Consider the following 19,332-nt stretch of genomic DNA (forward strand, 5'->3'; position numbering starts at 1 on the left):
GGTTAACAGTGCCTTCTTCCGGTATCTTGATGTTACGCGTATCATTTTAGCTCCTTGTGCGGTAGTTTCACTGAACTCCAGTTCAGTGATGAAGGCTGAGTGGAAGAGCCAGGCTCATCTACCCTATGCGCTCTGAGTCTCCTTCGTTAGGGTAACTGTTCGTGCTTAGCATTCTTCAAGTACGCGCTTTCACTATCGTTTTCCCGAATGATGGGCGAGGCTGGTAGAAGTTGTATTGCAAGGTACAGCAGAAACATTGTCCTTGGAATGGTGATCACCTCACTGTGTACTTACCCTGTCGCAAGAAACACTATGTCGACGTCGGGTTCCAGTGTTTCATTCCACGTCATTATTGCGCCCAGCTTGTCCAGTGTGTCATTCGCTTGTAGTTTATCTGTTCCGTTTATAGTAGTGCTCGTAATTATGTCTTCCCTCTTGGTATAAAAAAAAAGAAAGCAAATGGGTGATTAGCAGCGGAATATATACAGTTAAACCTCGATATAACGAAGTAGGTAAAATCCCCAATTTGCTTCTTTATATCGAAATTTGTTGCATTGAATTAGACCTTTTATTCAGATAAGTACAGTTAGCGATCGTTTTCTCTTACACCAAAAGGGGCCACAGAGTTTTCCAAATGATCGGTCAATCGAAAAAAAACCAAATTTGAATGAGAAAACGATCCATTTTGATGAATTTGGGAGTAGGCGACGAATGATACAGTTTCATGCCACGTCGACGATATCTCCAAATAGTGTGGTACTAATTAAGCGAAGCTAGCACTGGGACGACGCTATCATGAAAAGCGCCGGCAGCGGGGAGCGAATGCTTCGTCTGCCTCTCGCTCCAACGGGTCACCGAAAACTCGAGATTACGCAACTTTCAATGCTAAACGTGCGAGAAGACATCTTACGTGATGCGACACAGTCTCGGCAGGCCCACTATTTGCACATGCGGCAGATTACTTCTAAAGCAAGGTGCGTGGTTGCGTATGCGCTTAGTCGCGCGAACAGCCATGCGCCGCCACGGCCAAGACCAGTGCCAGAAATCGCGACGCGCGCCACCTCAAAGCCCCTCCCGCACTGCCCCTCGCGCGAGCTTGGCCCAGTTACGGCAAGCTGCCTCCCCTCTCCTTCTTTCCCTTTGCTCGCGCGGGGAGGCAAACATTCGTGCGTGAAGCCACCATCTTTCTTTCTCACCTTCGGACACTTTCGCTTCCACCTAAAGCGCAAGGTGCGCGGGCCGCGATAGGACCTTATCGCACTTGGACTTTATACGGGACATGATACGGCTCGACTTCGGCGGTCGCTCCTGTCGCGCCGCGCGCGGTTTGATAGGTGCGTTTGCAAGCAGCCGCTCGTAATTCAATTATTTAACCATCTGCGTCCGCGGAAGTTTCCATTTGCTGTCTCGGCATGCCTTTGCTGCGGAAGCGAAATTTCGTTATATTGAAATCGCGTGCAAGGACACTTCGTTGTATTGCGATTCTAATTACGTGGTGTTCTGTGGACAAGAGGTTATAAAGAATTCAATACTTCGTTATATAGAACATTTCGTTATATGGAAGTTGATTAAATCGAGGTTTAACTGTATTTGCTATATGTTCTCACCTGAAGTTTCGATGATCCGACAAGAGTGAGGCGGATTTTGGGGTCATCGTGTAGCTTGAAGTACTCCTGGGCCTGCAAATTTAACGCGGTGATTGCGTTAAGTAGTTGAATGATTTAATTGTGCTTTTGACTGTAACCATAACTATTATACGAAGCAGGGCTATTCACTGCAACAATTCGTAGCACTCAGCCATAAAAACAAGCGAAAAACAAGCAAAAGCAATTGTTACGTTTAAGGTGGCTAGAATGTCGCTGAATGTGGCATTATAATACAATCTAACGGCTTCATTGAGGTGCCACTTATGTGACCATTTTTATTTTCTTTATTTGTAAAGAAGACATAGCTCACGCATTAGGGCGCCGCGACTTATTCTAAGAACAGCCGTTGCCATTATGTTCGCCAGTTCTTGTAGCTAAATTTGTTGTATTTATCATACATCCCTCTCAGTGGAAGTGAAAACTGGGCGAGTTGGTATATGTTGAGCATGGTACAAAATAGTGCGAACGACAAAGCACAAAATTAAATTATGGGGTTTTACATGCCAAAACCACGGTCTGATTACGAGGCACTCTGTAGTGAGAACTCCGGACCACTTGGGGTTCTTTAACGTGCACCTAAATTTAAGTACACAGGTGTTTTCGCCTCTGTCAAAATGCGGCCGCCGTGGCCGGGATTCGATCCTGCGACCTCGTGCTTAGCAGCCCAAGACCATAGCCACTAAGAAACCACGCCGGGTCGACACAGAGCACAGTGAATGAAGGACGCGAAAGACGAGCAGTGACGTTGGCCTTTGTTTTCGTCCGTTGGGAATTACATCTTTATAGAACACGAGGAACGAAACGTCACTATTTTCTCATGCGTGCAAGCTTTTACGGGAATGTTAAAGCTGAGCTTGGAGGGGCCTTAGGTATACTGTTACCAGTTAACAGATGTGTAAGTTCTCATACACGAGTTGTCCGAATGCGTCAGCCTCTAGTAGGAAGACCTGTCGGATTAACCACTGCGGTTGGTTCGCGGATGATTTCAAGGGGTTTCAAAGCGAATTACGGTAAAGAGTACACACTTAGGAAGTGCATCTCTTATACAGCGCTCATGTAACAAAAACGTTGTTAATACTCGCGCACGTTGTTTGTTGGAAAATGTTGTGCAATGTGTGGTGCACGATGCCGCAGATAAATTGGGCGAACTTGAAATGTCGTGAACATCGCATAAAATTCTCATCGCTAATTATTGTATTTTTGCTTTTAGTTTTAGTAATTATCAAACTTATATCAGGGAAGTTTTTCGTTAGGCAAGTCTTCAGCTTATCTCTTTTTCCGAGACGGTGTTTACGACTGCACTATCTGTTCCTGCTACCATTTGCAACGAATGCTCTGTCCGGCAATGGCAGATGGGACGGCTGTCACCTCTGAAGAGTGATACACCGAAGAGTGAGAGATAGAAAGAGGTGAAAGTTTGATACAGAAGTTGTGGTAATTTGGCCAAGCATTGTCCGAATCGTCAACACACGGGGCCCCTTGATCTTCACTGGAATACCACAAGCAGAAATGGTCGACACGGCGTCAACAATCACAATCACGCAGATCACTAATCGAGACGCGCATAAACTTTGCCAGCGATACGGCAACACATTACATACCAGTGTCGGAACAGAACGAATGAACTCACCATAGCCCTTTCGTAAAGTTACATGCTTGCGGCCAGCGTTTGTTAGGTTGATTCAAAGTTTGGGCAAGGTAGAATGCACTAGATGATGCGGATAGGCTAGGGAAAATTCCGGCGGAGATTCGCAGTGTGGGGGAATGTATCAGAATAAAACTTCATAACTTCTAGCTGAGGGTACACGTGCTCCGCCAAGTCTCTCTGATACAGTGCTGCTTCAGTAACGTAGTAGAATAAATACACGCGCATCGTTCAGATAACATGACCAAGTCACGAAGAAGTACGAGATCTAATGAAATAATTCATACAAAGCCAATGTATATACGCTCCCACACTGGAGATTATCGATATTTACTTGTGAATATCTGAACTCAAGAAGTTTTTTGACTGGAAAGTGAACTTCAAAGCGTGAACCTTTTCAGACCAAAGCTTTCGATGCCGCTTCGCCCGGTTTGAGGCTGTCCGAATGTCTAGCTCGTTTGGGACCGCGTCAACAAGAGATCCTAGGATACGCAAGCGCTTTTTATTAGTTGTGAATGCAAACTCATTAATGTTCCACTGAACGTCTATGAGCGGTCCTTCGAGTTACAATGTTCTTGCGGGCAAGCGAGCGCGTTGAGACGCTAGGCACGTTTTGAGCCACAGTGAGAACGCAGGCGAGAGCTTGTGCGGACAAGAAACGCGCGGATTACACAGGCTTACGAGAGCGAGAGCAAGGGTGACGTGGCGTCGCGGCGATGCCCTCTCCCCTCACGCAAAACCTGGCGCGCCAGCAGTTGTTCGCCCGCTCTGCTCCGGCGAGGCGTGCACGTGAGGCGTGCACGTGAGAGAAAGTGCGTGGCGTGTCCTAAGACTGCCACTGACATTAATACGGCCCGCCAAATAAATATAGTAATGGCCTCGACAGCGGGCATACGTATAAAGGAATAATAAGTAAAAGCAGTACTATTGTCAGGACCATTTCATTGAAGCTAGGAATTTCCTCCATTATGAGGCTGTTCGGCCGCAAGTAAAAAAGTCACAAAACGAGCACCTTTATTAAGTTATCGCTCGTGGCCTGTACAGTAGACCTAAACGAAATAATTGGCAACATTTCAAGCATATTTAATTTATGGAACGGCAGACGAACTAGGCCCGCGTAACAATTCGAAAATATGGCGGGTGGCTTAACGAAGACACCTCTGTTGCTTACCGCTCTTGTGAGTACAGTGAAATAGGCGTCGAAGCTGTCGTTCACTTTGAAGAGGGCTCGCTCCGAAAATGCCTTGTCATAAACAAAGTGTAGTCCTAAATGTAAAACTTCGTCTGAAACAGCGAGAAGTTCACATTGCTTTGAAGTAGGTAAAATTCTGGTCAAGCATTTCAACATGCACTTACGCTTTCACACATCTCAAGATTTTATGTGTAGCAAAAAGTGGACATGTTGAATCAGAAAGCAGGTGTCGATTGAAAAAATGAAGATGTAAGGGGGGATGTAAATAATGGTGTGATATCTTTTTTTTTTCTCAAGAAAGGCGTGGATGTCCGGCTGAGGGGAGCTCTGATGACCTTCCTGAACATCGGAATTAATATGTCAGGAATGTTAAGAAGGGTGCCTGATTATGTGATCCATTATCGTCAGTTTGCAGCGCAGCAGGAAGGTTAAACGAGGACTAAGAGAAGGACAAGTGATGTGGCTAATTGGGCTCGTAGGCGACGCAGATACGTGTCAACTCTACCAAATTTTACAGCCAAGCTCTTTATGACTAGGGTTCTGTGTACTCTTGTTCTGCGTGTGAAAAAGTCGTGGGCCGATCCCGGAGATTGGATACCGCAGATCCCGGGGACGGTGCAATACCTCGCCGACCCGCAGTGGAGGTGACAACAAAGCAAGGCTTCAAGCACTCCGCCAACTTGCAAAAATAAGTTTAATATAGTGTGTCCAAATAGAACCCGTATCAGATATTAAGCTGATGAGAACAGACACTGCAACTTGACCCGCGTCGGCCACGCCAACGGTCGCACCGCGCTCTCTTTGTCGGCGTTCCAAGCGCTTGCGCATTATCTACTTTCCTTTTCTTCCGCTCTCCCTTGGTGGCGCTCCCGTAGAAACGTCACGCGTGTCTAGTTTCCTGCGGCTCCTAGGGGCGGCGGTCCCGTCGTCAGGCGAATTGACATAAAAATCACGTTAAATTAGTTCGTAGGTTTGTTCAAGAGGCTGTGTCGCCTCTGTGTCGTGTGCTAAGCAGCTTCGCTCGTCGCACACCTTACAGAGTGGAATGACTCATGATTTTTCACAAACATTACTAAGTTGGGCTCGCTTTACTTCTTTACAAATGTTGTGGCAAGCTTTACGAAAAATCTGTTTGCGAGCGAGTTTACCTCGTTTACCCTACGCACCACGTATAAGACGATGTTGCCCTATATCGTTGGAAACCTGCTGAAAGTGAACGGAAGAAAGCGGGTACTTGCTTGAAGGAATTTTGTTCAGACAAGTTCCCGAAGCAGTTGAACTAGGCAGCACTAAAGTCACTGAAAAACGTCACTGTGATCTAGAAACGGCGTGTTGACTGTCACATTATATTTAATAAAAGTGAGCATGTACTTCTTTAAAAGTTCAGCCTCAGGGAAAGCTTTAAATGCGAATCATTTCTTTGACCCCTTCTCAGACCCAAGGTCGAACGCGAGGTCGTCCAAGGACACATAGTGTGTCGCCGATGCGCGTGCATCCTCATGTGCCCGTTCGCACGCTGCTATTGGCTTGGCGCCTTCTTGCTCCACTCACCGGGAAATGGGTGCGCACGTCATAAATAGACGTCACTCGGTTGCGCTAGCTGCGCTCCATTGCGCATATATGCCTGTACCTGCATTTACGACAATGGGCACTCGAAAGCATAAAGCGGAAGGCGAGCGTAAGAGTGCAAAGGCTCCGCGGAAAGTAAAGAAGTATGCGATGCATGCTGACGGGGCGATGCAGGAGGCGGAGCGACAGGTCCACGAGATACGCATGGCCGTGGAGCGCGAGCAAAAAAATAAAGGAAGCGACGTGAGGCTGAAGAACAGGGGCACGCCAAGCGAGCGGCAGCTAATCAGGCCGCCGAGACCAAGCCACACCGATTGGATAGACCGGCAGTTGGGGGACGCAGGCGCGTACTCTCAAAAGCACTTTGTTACTGACTAATTTGGCCTGGCGTGTAGTGTTTGCGATGGCCTCTGGTTCCGATCGTACTTCGTGAGTGTGTCACAGGCCGCGCTTGTAGCGATCCTTGAGCGAGCGCTGGCTCAGGACGACGCGTGTTCGCTTGAGCTATGTACCAGGTGCAGGAGAGAAATGCTTGGCATTTCTTGGATGGCTCCTAATATAATGTTTTTTTTTTTAAATGTGTGCTAAGGTGTGCCAGTGCGACCTCTGAGGCTACACTGCTAAAGCATCCAAGCGACGGGTTCAGCATTCGGTGAAGTTGGGAGCTGTTTTATCTGATTTCTGCTGCCACAGCGCTTCTCATTGTGGGAATATTAGGGCCTCTCGATTACTGTGTTGTGGTGGGCGCCATGCACGTCAAAGATGTTTTTTTCCCTTCATGTTTTCTTTATTTTTGCAGCGATGTGGTTAGTGCGACTATAGCGCTTACATACCCACGAATTTTGGACATTGCCCCTTCGACAGTCTGTCGAGTTTCGCCGCAGCACACTAGCGTAATTCAATGAACAGCACCTTCAAAAATTTTATTTCGTGAGTCTAGTTTCAACGAGGTTGTCAGAAACATGAAGAGGGTACTTCCTTGTAATAGCATACGCATTTATGACACTTAGTCGGCACTTCGTGAGGTGTCATGGCAATGTTTTGGTCCTGACGAAAACTTCTATAAAGCAAAAGAAGTTACACAAGTGTCGTAAAAGCGTGTGTTATGAGAAGGAAGTACCCTCTAGACGTTACTAATTGGAACTCGTTGAAACTTCACCGATCTTTCGAAACAGATTTAGAAAAAGACAGATATTTCCCTTTGAGTTGTGCAAGTGTATTGCGCTGAAGTTCAACACATATTGGAAGGCGCAGGGTCGAGAATTATTTGACATGAAAAGCGGCCCCGTCATGTACACAACTCTCTCTCATCTCATCTCAATGTTCAACCGTGTTGTAACTAAATCGTTACGATTTTTTGGAACATCCACGTCTTCGTTTCTGCTTCGTATCCTGGCCTCCTAATGCTCATAGCCCGTCTACACCGGTCGACTACCATTTATTAAAGACGGACTGCTATATATGAGGAACGAGAATCCAGCGCCCTAACAGGCATTCTATGAAACACTACAACGTTTCCACGCTTCCTTGGGAGGACCAAACTAAGGAATGAATTCATATTAAGGGAAACGGAAGCCCATATTATGGGCGACGTGTTTGGTTTATTCATCTGTTCGGAAAATTATTACTCAATACTCTTTTTTGTTTGCGAATTTTAATGCGTTTTACGAGGCGTGTAGTTGGTTTTTCCGACTCGTCAGTGAACTAGGCTAAGCACGTTGTTCATATTTCGTCCAAGTAAAAAGAGGCTTGTTGTGAGGTCGAGAGATAAATGCTTAATCTGTGAATGGTAACTTGAAGAAAATTACTTATTCAAGCGTTCCAATATCTTATATCACCGCTACGCGCAATGTTTCTTATGGTAGTAAAGCAGCTATACATGACACCGAGTTCCAGTTTGGTGTAAGTGGAGGCATAGTAATTGTAATGTGCCGCGGAACTTTCATGTTCTTTTTTCCGTGTCCTATTTTCCTGCGTCATAGGAGGTTTGTAGTATGTTTACCCAGTGTCATCGGAGAAATAAATAAGACACCTTTCTTATATTTGGCGAAAATAAGGGACACGTTATGGGTAATGCGTAAGCAAAATTCAACGTGTGTGGATTAGTTCCAGCGTTTGCAATAAATTACGTATGCAAGCATTTCGGAGCGTTATAACTGCGATTTACGAAACAGCACAGACTTTAACCCGTCTGCGGGCAGGCATAGTTATCTAAGGTCAAATTCAGCAATAGTAGTGCGACGATATAGCCAATGTTATCGCATAGTCAAATGTGTTTGGATGAATTACGGCCTTTGTAAAGATTTATGTATAAGGGATCAAAAGTGTTTGTGCAGGCAAGGTTTTCAACGGGCAATTCACATGCGGTTAATGTTTTAAAGTATGCGGTGTACTTACAGGTAACAAAACTTTTTGTTGCAACTTCGCGAAATCTAGGCTGGCAGTTTTGTTGTGGTTCTTGGAGGTCGCACATGTCTGCTGTCTTTTCTTTTTCTAACGCTGTTTATAATTGCCCTTTCAGTGCAACTTGGAAAGGTGTGTATTCATTAATTAAGTTAGCATTTATGGTTAACACCGCTTTTTTTTCCTTTATTGGCCCACCCACTACAAAAGCATCTGGTACAGAATGTCAATTTACCTGCTACGAGATTTTGCTCTAAGACACTCATGCCTATGCCCAGCGTGTCTGTGAAAAAGTGCCAAACGGTTTTTACTGAATTTTTGTAGGCAAACACAAGTAACTGACTGTTGCGTTTTTCATCTTGTTTGTTTGCTAAAATAGCTTTCGGTGTGATGAAAGATTAGCTTTAAGTATACGATTACCTTCATGCTCTGGGCGTTCCCACCAATTTCTGGGAGTAGCATCTAGAAATGAAGCAAAATTTTTAATTTGTTACGTAGTTTTAGGAAATGCAGTATATATTAGCTCACCAACGTAAGAGACGGTACTGTTCGGATAAAAGCCACTCGGTGCGTACAGTGGAATAAAAATATGAATGAGAAGAAACAAATTAGGACAACCGTTATGGCTAATTGCTTCGAAATGTGATTTGTGGCAGTGTCTTAAACAAAACAAGAGTAACAGCAACAACAGAAAAGGGCCCTACCCCGAAACCAAGCATCTATGAGTGAATCACATCACCATCATGTATACAGGGCATCTCAGCTAACTTAAGCCAAGGTTTTAATTTATGCCGAAACACGCTGCGATGACACGACCAAGCTCATGTTTTTGGCTATTGAGTGAAACAAGTTAAGCAGTTTTCTTTTGTATTCCGCTTAATTGCATATTTAGTCAAGGTTAACTAATTGACCAACCTCGCAAGTGTAAACTGGAGGCTATGGCATCTAATAAGAACGTTGTAATGCATTCTATCGAGCATCTGTTTCAGCATCGTCGAAACTCCTACTTGTTAAGTGCTCAACTTTTTTTACGTCCTAAAAAAAGCCCTTGAAATGCGAAAAAACAAACAAACGCGCGTGACCTGCTCCACTGCGATTGCAGTGGCCTCAAGAGTGTCGCGTGCGAACGAACGAACGATCAGCGTATGTAGCTTGGTGCGCTGCTGCTCAAAAAGCGACAGGGCAGCGACTGAGGCTCTGGCTGTGCGATATAAGCCGTAGATTGTGCGATTTAAGCCCGCATTAAGCTTTAAGTTACTGAAAGTCGGCCGTTCAAGCTGTGACCGCCTTCGATTATACAAACTGTAGCGTTGGCGAGCGATTGACTAACAAGTGTGACACACTGGAGTACTGCACAGTTAAATCACAACTGTGAAAAAGAATGGTACTGCTGAAAGTGAAATTGGATCTATGCCAATACAAGCATGCAAAATCACAAACAGAACAGGAGGCTTGCGTTGCGCTGCGTCGTGAAGCAAGTGGTTAAGAAATTTCACTACATGGCGCGTGAACCGACGCCCTGGGAACATCTGGGGTCGAGTAGTCGTTGGAGCATCTGGACGTTTGTGTGGTCCAATGCTTTGCCGCATATGCCAGAGGTGTTTGTAGTGTCTCGACTTGACCTCCTCGGTCTCTTAGCTCCCAATCGGGTGTGGAACTCAAGTCGGATGCATGGAAGACGTACGAAAGTGATTTAAGCGTATTATCGCGGTCAGATTTTGTGGGAATAGGTATCAACTCGAACTAGGCCATTGCGTCGTCGCAGACGAGAAAGAAAACATCCATGAAGTATGTTTCAGAAACAGCCAGTTGACTTGAATAATCCAGGATACAGCATCAACGTGCCAACCTACCGCGTGATGTTACACTTTCATCTCTCTTCTCAGTACAACGGAAACGCTTTTTGCGACAAAGAACACGAGGAGATTGTTAATTTCTCCGCTTGCATGGAGAAGCCACACTCTGCACCTAACCGGCATATTTCTATAAAAAATTGTGTTTTTTTTTTTTGCGCGAGCTCGTCGCCGGGGCCCGGAGGGCGATCCAAGCCAGAGGGTTCCTGGAATAAGGGACCCTCCCATCACGACTGACAAGTCACTGCTTCAAATAAAGGTTTCATTCTCTCTCTCACATTCGCAGCATAGCAGTCGGTAATAAGAACCATCGCGAAAAAGATTTATATATCTGAGCTTTTTTCGGGTCGAAGAGGTCAATGTAAAAAGAAAAGAAAGAAAAAAACTTTGATAACTTACACACACAAGTGAGGAATAAAAAGCCGATATACGTTGACTTCATCGTGGGTACAGTGGCATAAGTGCTTCCCCTGTAGCACGGAAGACAAAGTTGGTAGAAAATATAACTTTAAAAGCGGGATCCATGCCTGAAGGTTATTAGAATAATATAGTTAAATGATGATTCAGAGTTCTTTTGCAAAAATAGGTAAGGAGAGGGGAGGGAGCGTACGATAGAATTACGAAAGCTTGACGAGCGATTGCTCATAGTCAGGTAAATTTTAATTTGTCTGGAAGTATGATGGAACTTGGCATCCTGCAAATAACCTTTTGGAAAAGCTTTTGGAAAATAAACTTTTGGAATTATTTTTGCAAAAGCACACGCCTAGTCTTCTTGCGCATTATGGGGACAAAAATATTCTGTATTTATATGCATATTGCCGAACGTAATGTCCTTCAACGAGAAAATGAATGAGCTTTCTTCGCAAGATAACTAGCGCGAATTATGCGCGAGAAGATAACACCATGTCAAAATAAGATAATTCTGATTACACTGCGAAAGCGAAATACTTACGTCTTTATGAAAGCTCAATTATGGCGGTTTACCGCCTACCTTTCGAATGAACAGTACTCTCGAGATGTCTGCTGATGTGCGAAAAGCCACGCACGTCACTTTCATTTATAGTGCTTCTTAAAGCCGTGCAACTGTGACTGGCATTTTAAACAGACTTGGCAAATTCAAGACTCACCGTTTGGAAATTGGTTTTGCTATTTCATTTGCTGATAGTGGCCCTAACGTGGTTCATCGTGGACATCGATCATAGGACGTTCGCTGACTTTTGCTAGATAAAGGATGTCTAAAGGTAGAAGTACCTGTCCACGTGCGAAAACATTCGACAGTGGATCTCTTCAGTGAGAGACATTAAGCACGACATTATTACATCTGGTGCACCTGGTTGGACATTTGCATGGTCAGCCAAGTTTACCGAACAAAAAAGGACAAACCTTAAATGTCTGTGACTGCAGTTGATGTTTCTGGTTAAGGCCTCAGCGTTCAGCTGTCAGGAAACTATCATCATAAGGCGAATAAGTACATTAACTACGACTGGCAAACTTCAGAAATTCCTTCGGCTCCAAACTACAGGCATATGCTGCAATAACAGCAGGCTGTCAAAGTGGGTGCGCCATCTGGGTGATGTCGAGAACGAAGTAGTTCTTGTTTTTTTCTTTTTTCGTGATTTACTGTGAGACGCCACTCTAGATATATATTTAAAAAGGACCTTAAAATGAGGTATAAGGCACGTTTGCGTCCCGTCTCTCTTCGCATTTCCCCCTATTTTAAACGCTTCTTTAGAGACGAACCTGTAACAACTCGGCCAGTTTGTTATTATTATTATTATCGGCTTCCATTGCTGCGGCAACGGAAGTGGCGTCGGCCAAACGCCGAGTCGGCCTATTGGTTCGGCAGGAACCAGCCCGAGGAAGAGAAACTGTAGTCAAAAAGTCCACAGCGAGTTCATTGTGTTCTATTTCTACTCGAGCGATTATGCCTAGGGCGAAGAAACTTTTTAGAAAATCTTTTGTCGGAGGTTGAAGAAAAAGAAAGACCGTCTGCAGACGATCTACGTCAAGTAAGTCAAACGTCATCCCACAACAAAGGCCATTGGCACCGTCAATTCTCTTCGTTTCTGACACACTTGCGGACAATATCAATTGCCTTAGTGGACAAGACATTCCCGCTTTCCTGGATGCGCATGTTGCAGACGATATTAAAGATACGAGAATGGATGCTAAAAAAGAATGCCCTGGCCAGCGGTGTCCAACCGAAGCGCACTCGATGCTTTGACGATGATAAAAATGGTGGATGGCATTAGTCTCCGCCATTATATTCCACAAGACAATGAAACCACCCTTGATATTTCTTACAACAGTGACACATTGATAAGTGACAAATGGCTACCGATTTTAATAAAGCCAGCGATAGACTGTGTTGCCACACTGAAAGTTTGGGGTCTTGGCAAATTTGGTTGTGCAAGGCTCGTCTTCAAAGGTGACTGCTTATTATTGCACGTAAGCGTAGGCAAAACACGGGGAATGCGGGGGATGGAAATTCAAGACGATGAGCAAAACGAGAACAACGTAAAAGCGGGAGCCAACGTTTCGACAAGTGGACTTGTCTTTTTCAAGGCGACATATGCTTTCCTCGGCTTGGTATACATAGGTAGGGTTCTTCTAAAAGGAAGAGGGGGTAAGGCGGGTGGGCGAGGCAACGACCGAGGTTGTGTTAGCAGTGAGGGTGTAGGATTGAAAAGAAAGGTGTGGTATTCAAAAAAAAAAAAAAGGTGTGGTATTCAACGTCGGTTGAGGAATGTGAGTTAGCGCCGTGTGTCAGCTGCCATGTGTTTTCTTGTAGAAGAGGCCTGAACGATGGCGACGGGGAGAGGGGGGGGATTACTTGCTCTGCTGAAGGTCAATGAGCTATCGTGTCTCTGAGAGAGAGAATAAAAGAAGCGGCAGAAAATGGTGCTCATGAAAAAAAAGGTACTAAAATGGAATAAATAAAAACAGAAAAAAGAAAGGGAGGATAGAAAAAAAAAAGAACACTAAGAAACTCAACAAAAATTAACTGAGTGCTGTTGCCTGTAGCTTGAAAATTAGCATAGCGAATACATTCTAAAGCTCCCTTTGAAACATTTGTGCCTATTGGTTGCATAAACGTTTGTTAAGGTAGGCCACTTCAGGCACGCGGTACGGCCTTATTTCGTCCCGAAGTGTCTTCGTTGCGGAATATATGAGAATCGGACGCGTAAGTGCTGGTATTCAAGAGATTACGTACGCTTTCAGCCTTTCCCGAAATACGAAGACCTTGAAGCTGAAGCGCAACAACTACTGTCTCGTGTCCCCTTCTTCGTGTGTTGTTGTATTCGGCGCCGTCTTTGTAATCATGCTTAACCAACTAGCCCACCAACACATGCTCAGTAACTACTTGCGGTTCGCTGGAGGACGGAAAAAAATATACAGGCGCACGAAATTCATCCGCGAACTCAAGAGAGGCAAGACGGACACAAAAGAAGATGCAGCGCCGAGTGGACGCCCTACAATCTCAAAGATGGAAACGATTCTGCGAGTCGTCGGATCATCGCCAGCGCTTGTCCGAGATATGGAAAACAACCGTGCCGCGGACTTCGTATCCATTTCAGATCTCTCGCTCTGCACCAAGACGGACGAGAGATGGAGATAACTCAAGCACTTTGCAAGCCTTGCAAGCTTGTATACCCCACGCGAGCGTCACGCCACTCCTGTGTCACAGGACTCCTGTACGGATGCAATGTCTTCTACGAAAGATCTTGCAGAGGTAGTCGTCAGAAGTTGACGACGTTACCGATGCAGTGCTCGGCGATTCAGGGCCGAAAGTACGACGCGTGTCGCTTAACCGGTACGACGCTACCGGGTGCGACGTCTTTTCCCATGTGAAGTGAAATGCAGTTGTTTCATTCCGCTTCTGAAGACTGGTAAGTCCCCGCTGGACCCGCCGTGGTTGCTCATTAGCTATGGTGTTGTGCTGCTGAGCGCGAGGTCGCGGGATCGAATCCCGGCCACAGCGGCCGCGTTTTGAAGGGGGCGAAATGCGAAAACACCCGTGTGCTTAGGTTCAGGTGCACGGTAAAGAACCCCAGGTGGTCGAAATTTCCGGAGTCCTCCACTGCGGCGTGCCTCATAATCAGGAAGTGGTTTTGACACGTAAAACCCCATAATTTAATTTAATCCCCGCTGGATTTGCCATCGTACCGTCCCATCGCTTTGGCAAGTTCGAGTGTTTATCGCTGTTTATCTCGTAACTATCACCCAGCAGCTGGAGTAGCATGTGAGGCGATCAGCCAGGCTAATGCCCCCAAGATATCATTAAAGATTGCATATCTATCTTTAGATAAATCGCACTCTGGCCACTTGCGTCGGAAAGACAAAAGAAATGATGGTACTGATGCACCTGGATAACCTGGAACGTTATACCGTTTGCCCAGATCCTTACCTGCGCTTCAGTTTGCCCGTGCGACAAGGGCACAATTCTTAAGGCATGAGCTTTGCTTTGCTTAGGATCTTCCGGAGGCTTGTCTTGACAGCTCTTATCAAGTTTTTCCAGAAGCCGCCCCACCACGCCCCCCTTTCTGCGGTAAACTTGCACTCTATTCTTCTTCGAGAACAATTGTCTTGGAGATCTCCTTTGAACAATACTCTTGCCAAAGCGGCGTTTTCCTTTGATACGTTGTTGAAAGTCTGCGCGTTTTCGGTGTCTATGACGTCGGGCAAGCCACGACGCGATATAAGTCGCGTAAACGTGAACAGAAAACTTTCTGCTGACAGACGTCTGGATAATTCAACATGCACTGCTCTTTTTAAGGTATGTAACGCGCAAGAAAATGTGGACAACGAAATGGAATGACGACATACAGAGTGCTACTTCCAGCTGAATCTATTGCGCAAGAAAACACCGTACGTAAGCATTCACCATTCATAGCCACAGCGCATGCGTCAGAAAAGACTTTATATCTAGATGTCCGGTACAATTGCCAACGGACGCGACGCCCTGGCCGCACACTTTGATAAAAACACACGCCCACATAGAAGACAATGTTATGTATGACAACATATGAGAAAAAACAATAAAAAGAGATTATATTAAGAAAGGGAGATCGTCAAAAGAGTAAAATAAAGACAAAAATGTATAAAAGGACAATAATGCCATGAAAAACTTGTGGCAGCATTGACGTTGATTAAGATTAGAAGAACGGCTGTTTCGACGCCATCGTAGAAGGATGTCCAATCCCAGGAAGCGAAGTGGGTGCGTGGCTAAGATCCCGCGCAGCCGGCGCGAGGGCGAGGTGATTGATCCGCCGAGGAACTACCGCCAGCTAGGGCCTTCTGCTAAGTAAAATAGGCTCCTGTTTATTGCGGCTCATCGTCATCACTGATTTTGCACGCCACAAGATTGGGGACCACAAACAGCGGACATGGCTGACGACAACCGCAACGCTTCCAATGATCAGCGTGGAACCACCATCACGGATGGCAGCGATCGAACAACCCCTGCACCACAGCTCGAAGTGACTGCTTTTTTGTTGAGGTTATCCCAGTACTGGCCGTCAGACCCCAACTCTGGATTGCCCAAGTAAACAGCCAGTTCGCCATTGCGTGAGTCACATCGCAGACACAAAAATACAGCCATCTCGTATCCTCGCTGCCACCCGAGATTGCCACCGAGCTTCGCGACCTGATCCTTCTACACCTGGCGACAGACCCTTTCAACATCCTCAATAGCGAAGTCGTCAAATGCACGACTGTGTCGGAACAACGACGGCTACAGCTGTTTCTCCAAACTGGAGAGGTCGGGGATCACAAGCCTTCGCAGCTCCTGCGTCTTTTCAACAGCTCCTTGGAGACAAGGCAATCACCTTCGATCAAGAGTTGCTTCTAGAATTGTTCCTACAATGTTTGCCTACCTCCGTCCGCATGGTTCTGGCGACCGCTAGCAGTTTACCCGTGTCCCAGCTAGCTAAACTTGCCGACTCCGTCATGGACGCATGAAATCCCGTGGTTTCACTCGTGGAACGTTCAGATGCATCCACTGTGCCACCTTCGCCCTCCCTACAAAGCCTGCGTGATGAATTCCGCGAGCAGATCTGCAAACTGTCAGACCAGATTGCCGCTCTATCTACTCGACGTTAGCACTCTTCATCATGCGGCCGCTCTTTCTCGCGCAGCCGCTCGCTGTCTTCATCACGGCAAGGCGAATGCTGGTACCATCGTACATTCGGTAACGCAGCGCGAGAGTATACGGAAGCCTGAAGTTTTCAGGGAAACTCCCCACAGCACCACTAGAAGCGGCGAGTGGTGCTCACTCCGAAGTCGGCCGCTTATTCTTCGCGACTGACAAAACCACAGGCCTGCTGTTTCTCGTGGATGCTGGTGCGGAGGTAAGTGTCATCCTATCCTCAACTGTGATTCGCAAGCACCGACAAGTCAAATAAAACCTACAAGCTGCCAATATGACTCCTATTCCCACCTATGGGGAACAAGTACTGTGCCTCAACAACGGCCTCCGCAGGACATTACGATGGATTTTGCTAATTGCTTATTTTACCTATCCCATTGGGTGCGGACTTCCTGCACCATCACATTATCTTAGCTGACATGTCCTGCGAACACCTCGTGGATGCTACGACACACCTTTCTGTGCTTGGTATAGCCTCGCGAGTGCCACTTCAAGCGGTCAACAGCGCATTGCCGAAGTCAGTTTACATAAAACTGCTTGAGCAATTCCAATCCCTTCTTCGACTCGCCAACTTTCTTTTGCCGGTCAAACATGACGCGACTCACCATATCTTTACAACCGGCCCACCTGTCCACGCTCGAGCTCGTCGTTTGCCACCTGATCGCTGCAAGATCTCACGGGATTGTGCGGCCTTCCTCATGCCCTTATGCATCTCCACTTCATATTTTGCCTAAGGCGTCTCCTGGAGATTGGCGGAGATTACCATATGCTCAAATATGCTACTGTGCCGGACCGGTATCCACATCCACACATTGCAGGTTTGTTTGCACCACTGCATGGAGCAACAATATTCTCCCAGATCAACCTATTGACGGCTTACCATCAAACCCCTGTGGAACCAGCGGATATTCCCAAGACCGCAATCATCACGCCATCACGGTCTCTTCGAGTCTTGGTCATGGTTTAAAAGGTGCGCTGCTTGGCTTTGAGTGTGTTTTGATGCATGTGTTGCATACGCCGATTACATTCTTTACTATTTGTCTTGCACAGGGTACCCAAAATTTCTTCCTGAGCTCGGTAAGGGTATCTTGTAGATTACTACGAAGTTGACGCTTATGGTAGTCTCTTATGACAAGTTTTGTCAGTGGGCGAAGTGGAGGCAACAAAACAGGATGTTTAACTTCTGCTTCCTATGAGAATTGCAGTCGTCCACTTACACGCAACCGTCTTTCCATAGCCCTGGACTAGGGGCAGACGGCCATTGCTAAGAAGATGGAACACACCATCTGACTCCGCGAAATTCATCAAATTTTTCTAGTGCTCAATAAACGTTCTTCCTCCTCCTCCTCTTCCTCCTCCTCCTCCTCCTCCTCCATGTCGAGAAAAGGATGAAGCATACTAAGACGGGAATTAGGATTCAGCAGTAGTTCTTTTTCAAGCTAATTGACTTCTGCATTCATCTCCCTCTATCTATCTCTACCTCCCTCTCTTTCTCTATCTCTCTCTCAAGAATAACGTTCCATGTTATTCGCCCGACGTTGTCTTGACCCGGCACAGCACTGCCTGCTGTGGACTCAGAAATACCTGCAAAGATTATAAGCCAATAGGAAGAGAAATATGGGTCTACTTAAGGAGAAACTTGCAAGAAATCTACAAACATGTCTCTTCAGTTAGGAAACTGTACATTAGTATGAAAAACATTCCTTATTGTGCTTACTTAATACTGAGCAGGTAGTAGTTCTGCTAAGCAACCGCCCCGAGAAAAGGAAAGCAGTCTGTCTCTACGAAAAAAAAAAAGGTTGTAGTAATATTATGCAGATCCAAAGCACATGCCGGAATCTATGTGAACAGAATGTTTCGTGAAGCGGTAATTAGATGCTATACGACTAAGTACCATACGCGCAATGTCATTTATTTTCATACCTTGCAGCGTGTAATCTGATGCAATGGTTATGTTCATATACTATGCCATTCATAAGCTATGTCCCTCGTTCAAGACTATTTGGCATTCCCTCCACCGGCGTACATTACATCCTTAGCGAAAGTTAAAAACTACGTTGTGCAGGGGCAACAGCTGTCATCATCGGTGTCGAAGCAACGCATGTGATGTTGCGAAACAGCAATAAATGTGGCATATGACTACGTCACCGTGAGCGAAGCAAGAGGAGCTTCGATGGCCCGAAACGGAATAGAAACTAAGTGTCACCTCCTTTTCCTTCTTTTTTTGAGATGAAGCAGACCTTCAACACATGGAAATGAACTCTCTTTGACTTGCCTTTAGTGACGTATGTACTGTAAAATTTTTGTTCGACTGCTGTTTTCATTGTGTATTATTATTATTGCCCCATTTGCTCGCTATTCATCTACTATTGCGGCAGAAATCGGCGGGACTTCCACCAATTGAGAGAGAGAGAGAGACTCTGCGAAGAGGAAGAGTTTGAATCAAGAGGCACAAAAAATGCAGATTCGCCTGTCATTTTATTTTCCTTTTTGGCTTGCAATGAAGAAGGGGCAGTTTCGCCGGAAAGGTGAAGCATTGATAACGATAGCAAAGCATTACACAACTAAATGAAATAAGGTTCGTGGTGTTAACGGCTACATAAATATATCACTAAGCATTCACCTGTCAAATAAATTATCAGGCGTGATGTCAAGCGCGCACAGGGAAAAAATGAACAGATACCACTTGATGACCGCGAGCCCTCGCTATCACAACACAGGCGTAATGGATAACGCCTCACAGCGTTTCATGAACGAGAGCACTGCGCAACCTCCTGCGCCAAGCGTGCGGGATAGACAGCGCGCATAGTGCCACCAGCCGTCTCGGCTCACTCTTTGCTTTTGCAATAGCCGCAGATTACCCTCCAGTATACAGC

At 45.9% G+C, this 19,332-nt stretch overlaps 2 protein-coding genes and 1 non-coding gene across 5 annotated transcripts in view; 1 reads left to right on the forward strand and 2 right to left on the reverse strand.

Annotated features, from left to right (window-relative positions):
* Positions 1 to 11,360, reverse strand: part of LOC126518349 (uncharacterized) — a 32,325-nt gene extending 20,965 nt beyond the window's left edge. The window contains exons 1-6 of the mRNA XM_072285375.1: positions 11,261 to 11,360; positions 10,708 to 10,778; positions 8,876 to 8,917; positions 4,463 to 4,575; positions 1,608 to 1,679; positions 295 to 434 (exon numbers count right to left, since the gene is read on the reverse strand). Of these exons, the coding sequence (XP_072141476.1) occupies positions 295 to 434; positions 1,608 to 1,679; positions 4,463 to 4,575; positions 8,876 to 8,917; positions 10,708 to 10,750 (410 nt within the window). The 5' untranslated portion in view covers positions 10,751 to 10,778; positions 11,261 to 11,360. The remainder of the gene's footprint in view (positions 1 to 294; positions 435 to 1,607; positions 1,680 to 4,462; positions 4,576 to 8,875; positions 8,918 to 10,707; positions 10,779 to 11,260) is intronic.
* LOC129381407 (uncharacterized) overlaps positions 1 to 19,332 on the forward strand; it is a 138,575-nt gene that overhangs the window by 71,727 nt on the left and 47,516 nt on the right. The gene's annotated exons all lie outside the window — the stretch shown is intronic.
* LOC140214301 (U2 spliceosomal RNA) lies at positions 5,074 to 5,269 on the reverse strand. The gene has a single exon (XR_011891287.1). It is a non-coding gene; the product is annotated as a U2 spliceosomal RNA (small nuclear RNA).

Source organism: Dermacentor andersoni, chromosome 11 (genome assembly GCF_023375885.2).
Source record: "Dermacentor andersoni chromosome 11, qqDerAnde1_hic_scaffold, whole genome shotgun sequence".
Classification (NCBI taxonomy): domain Eukaryota; kingdom Metazoa; phylum Arthropoda; class Arachnida; order Ixodida; family Ixodidae; genus Dermacentor; species Dermacentor andersoni.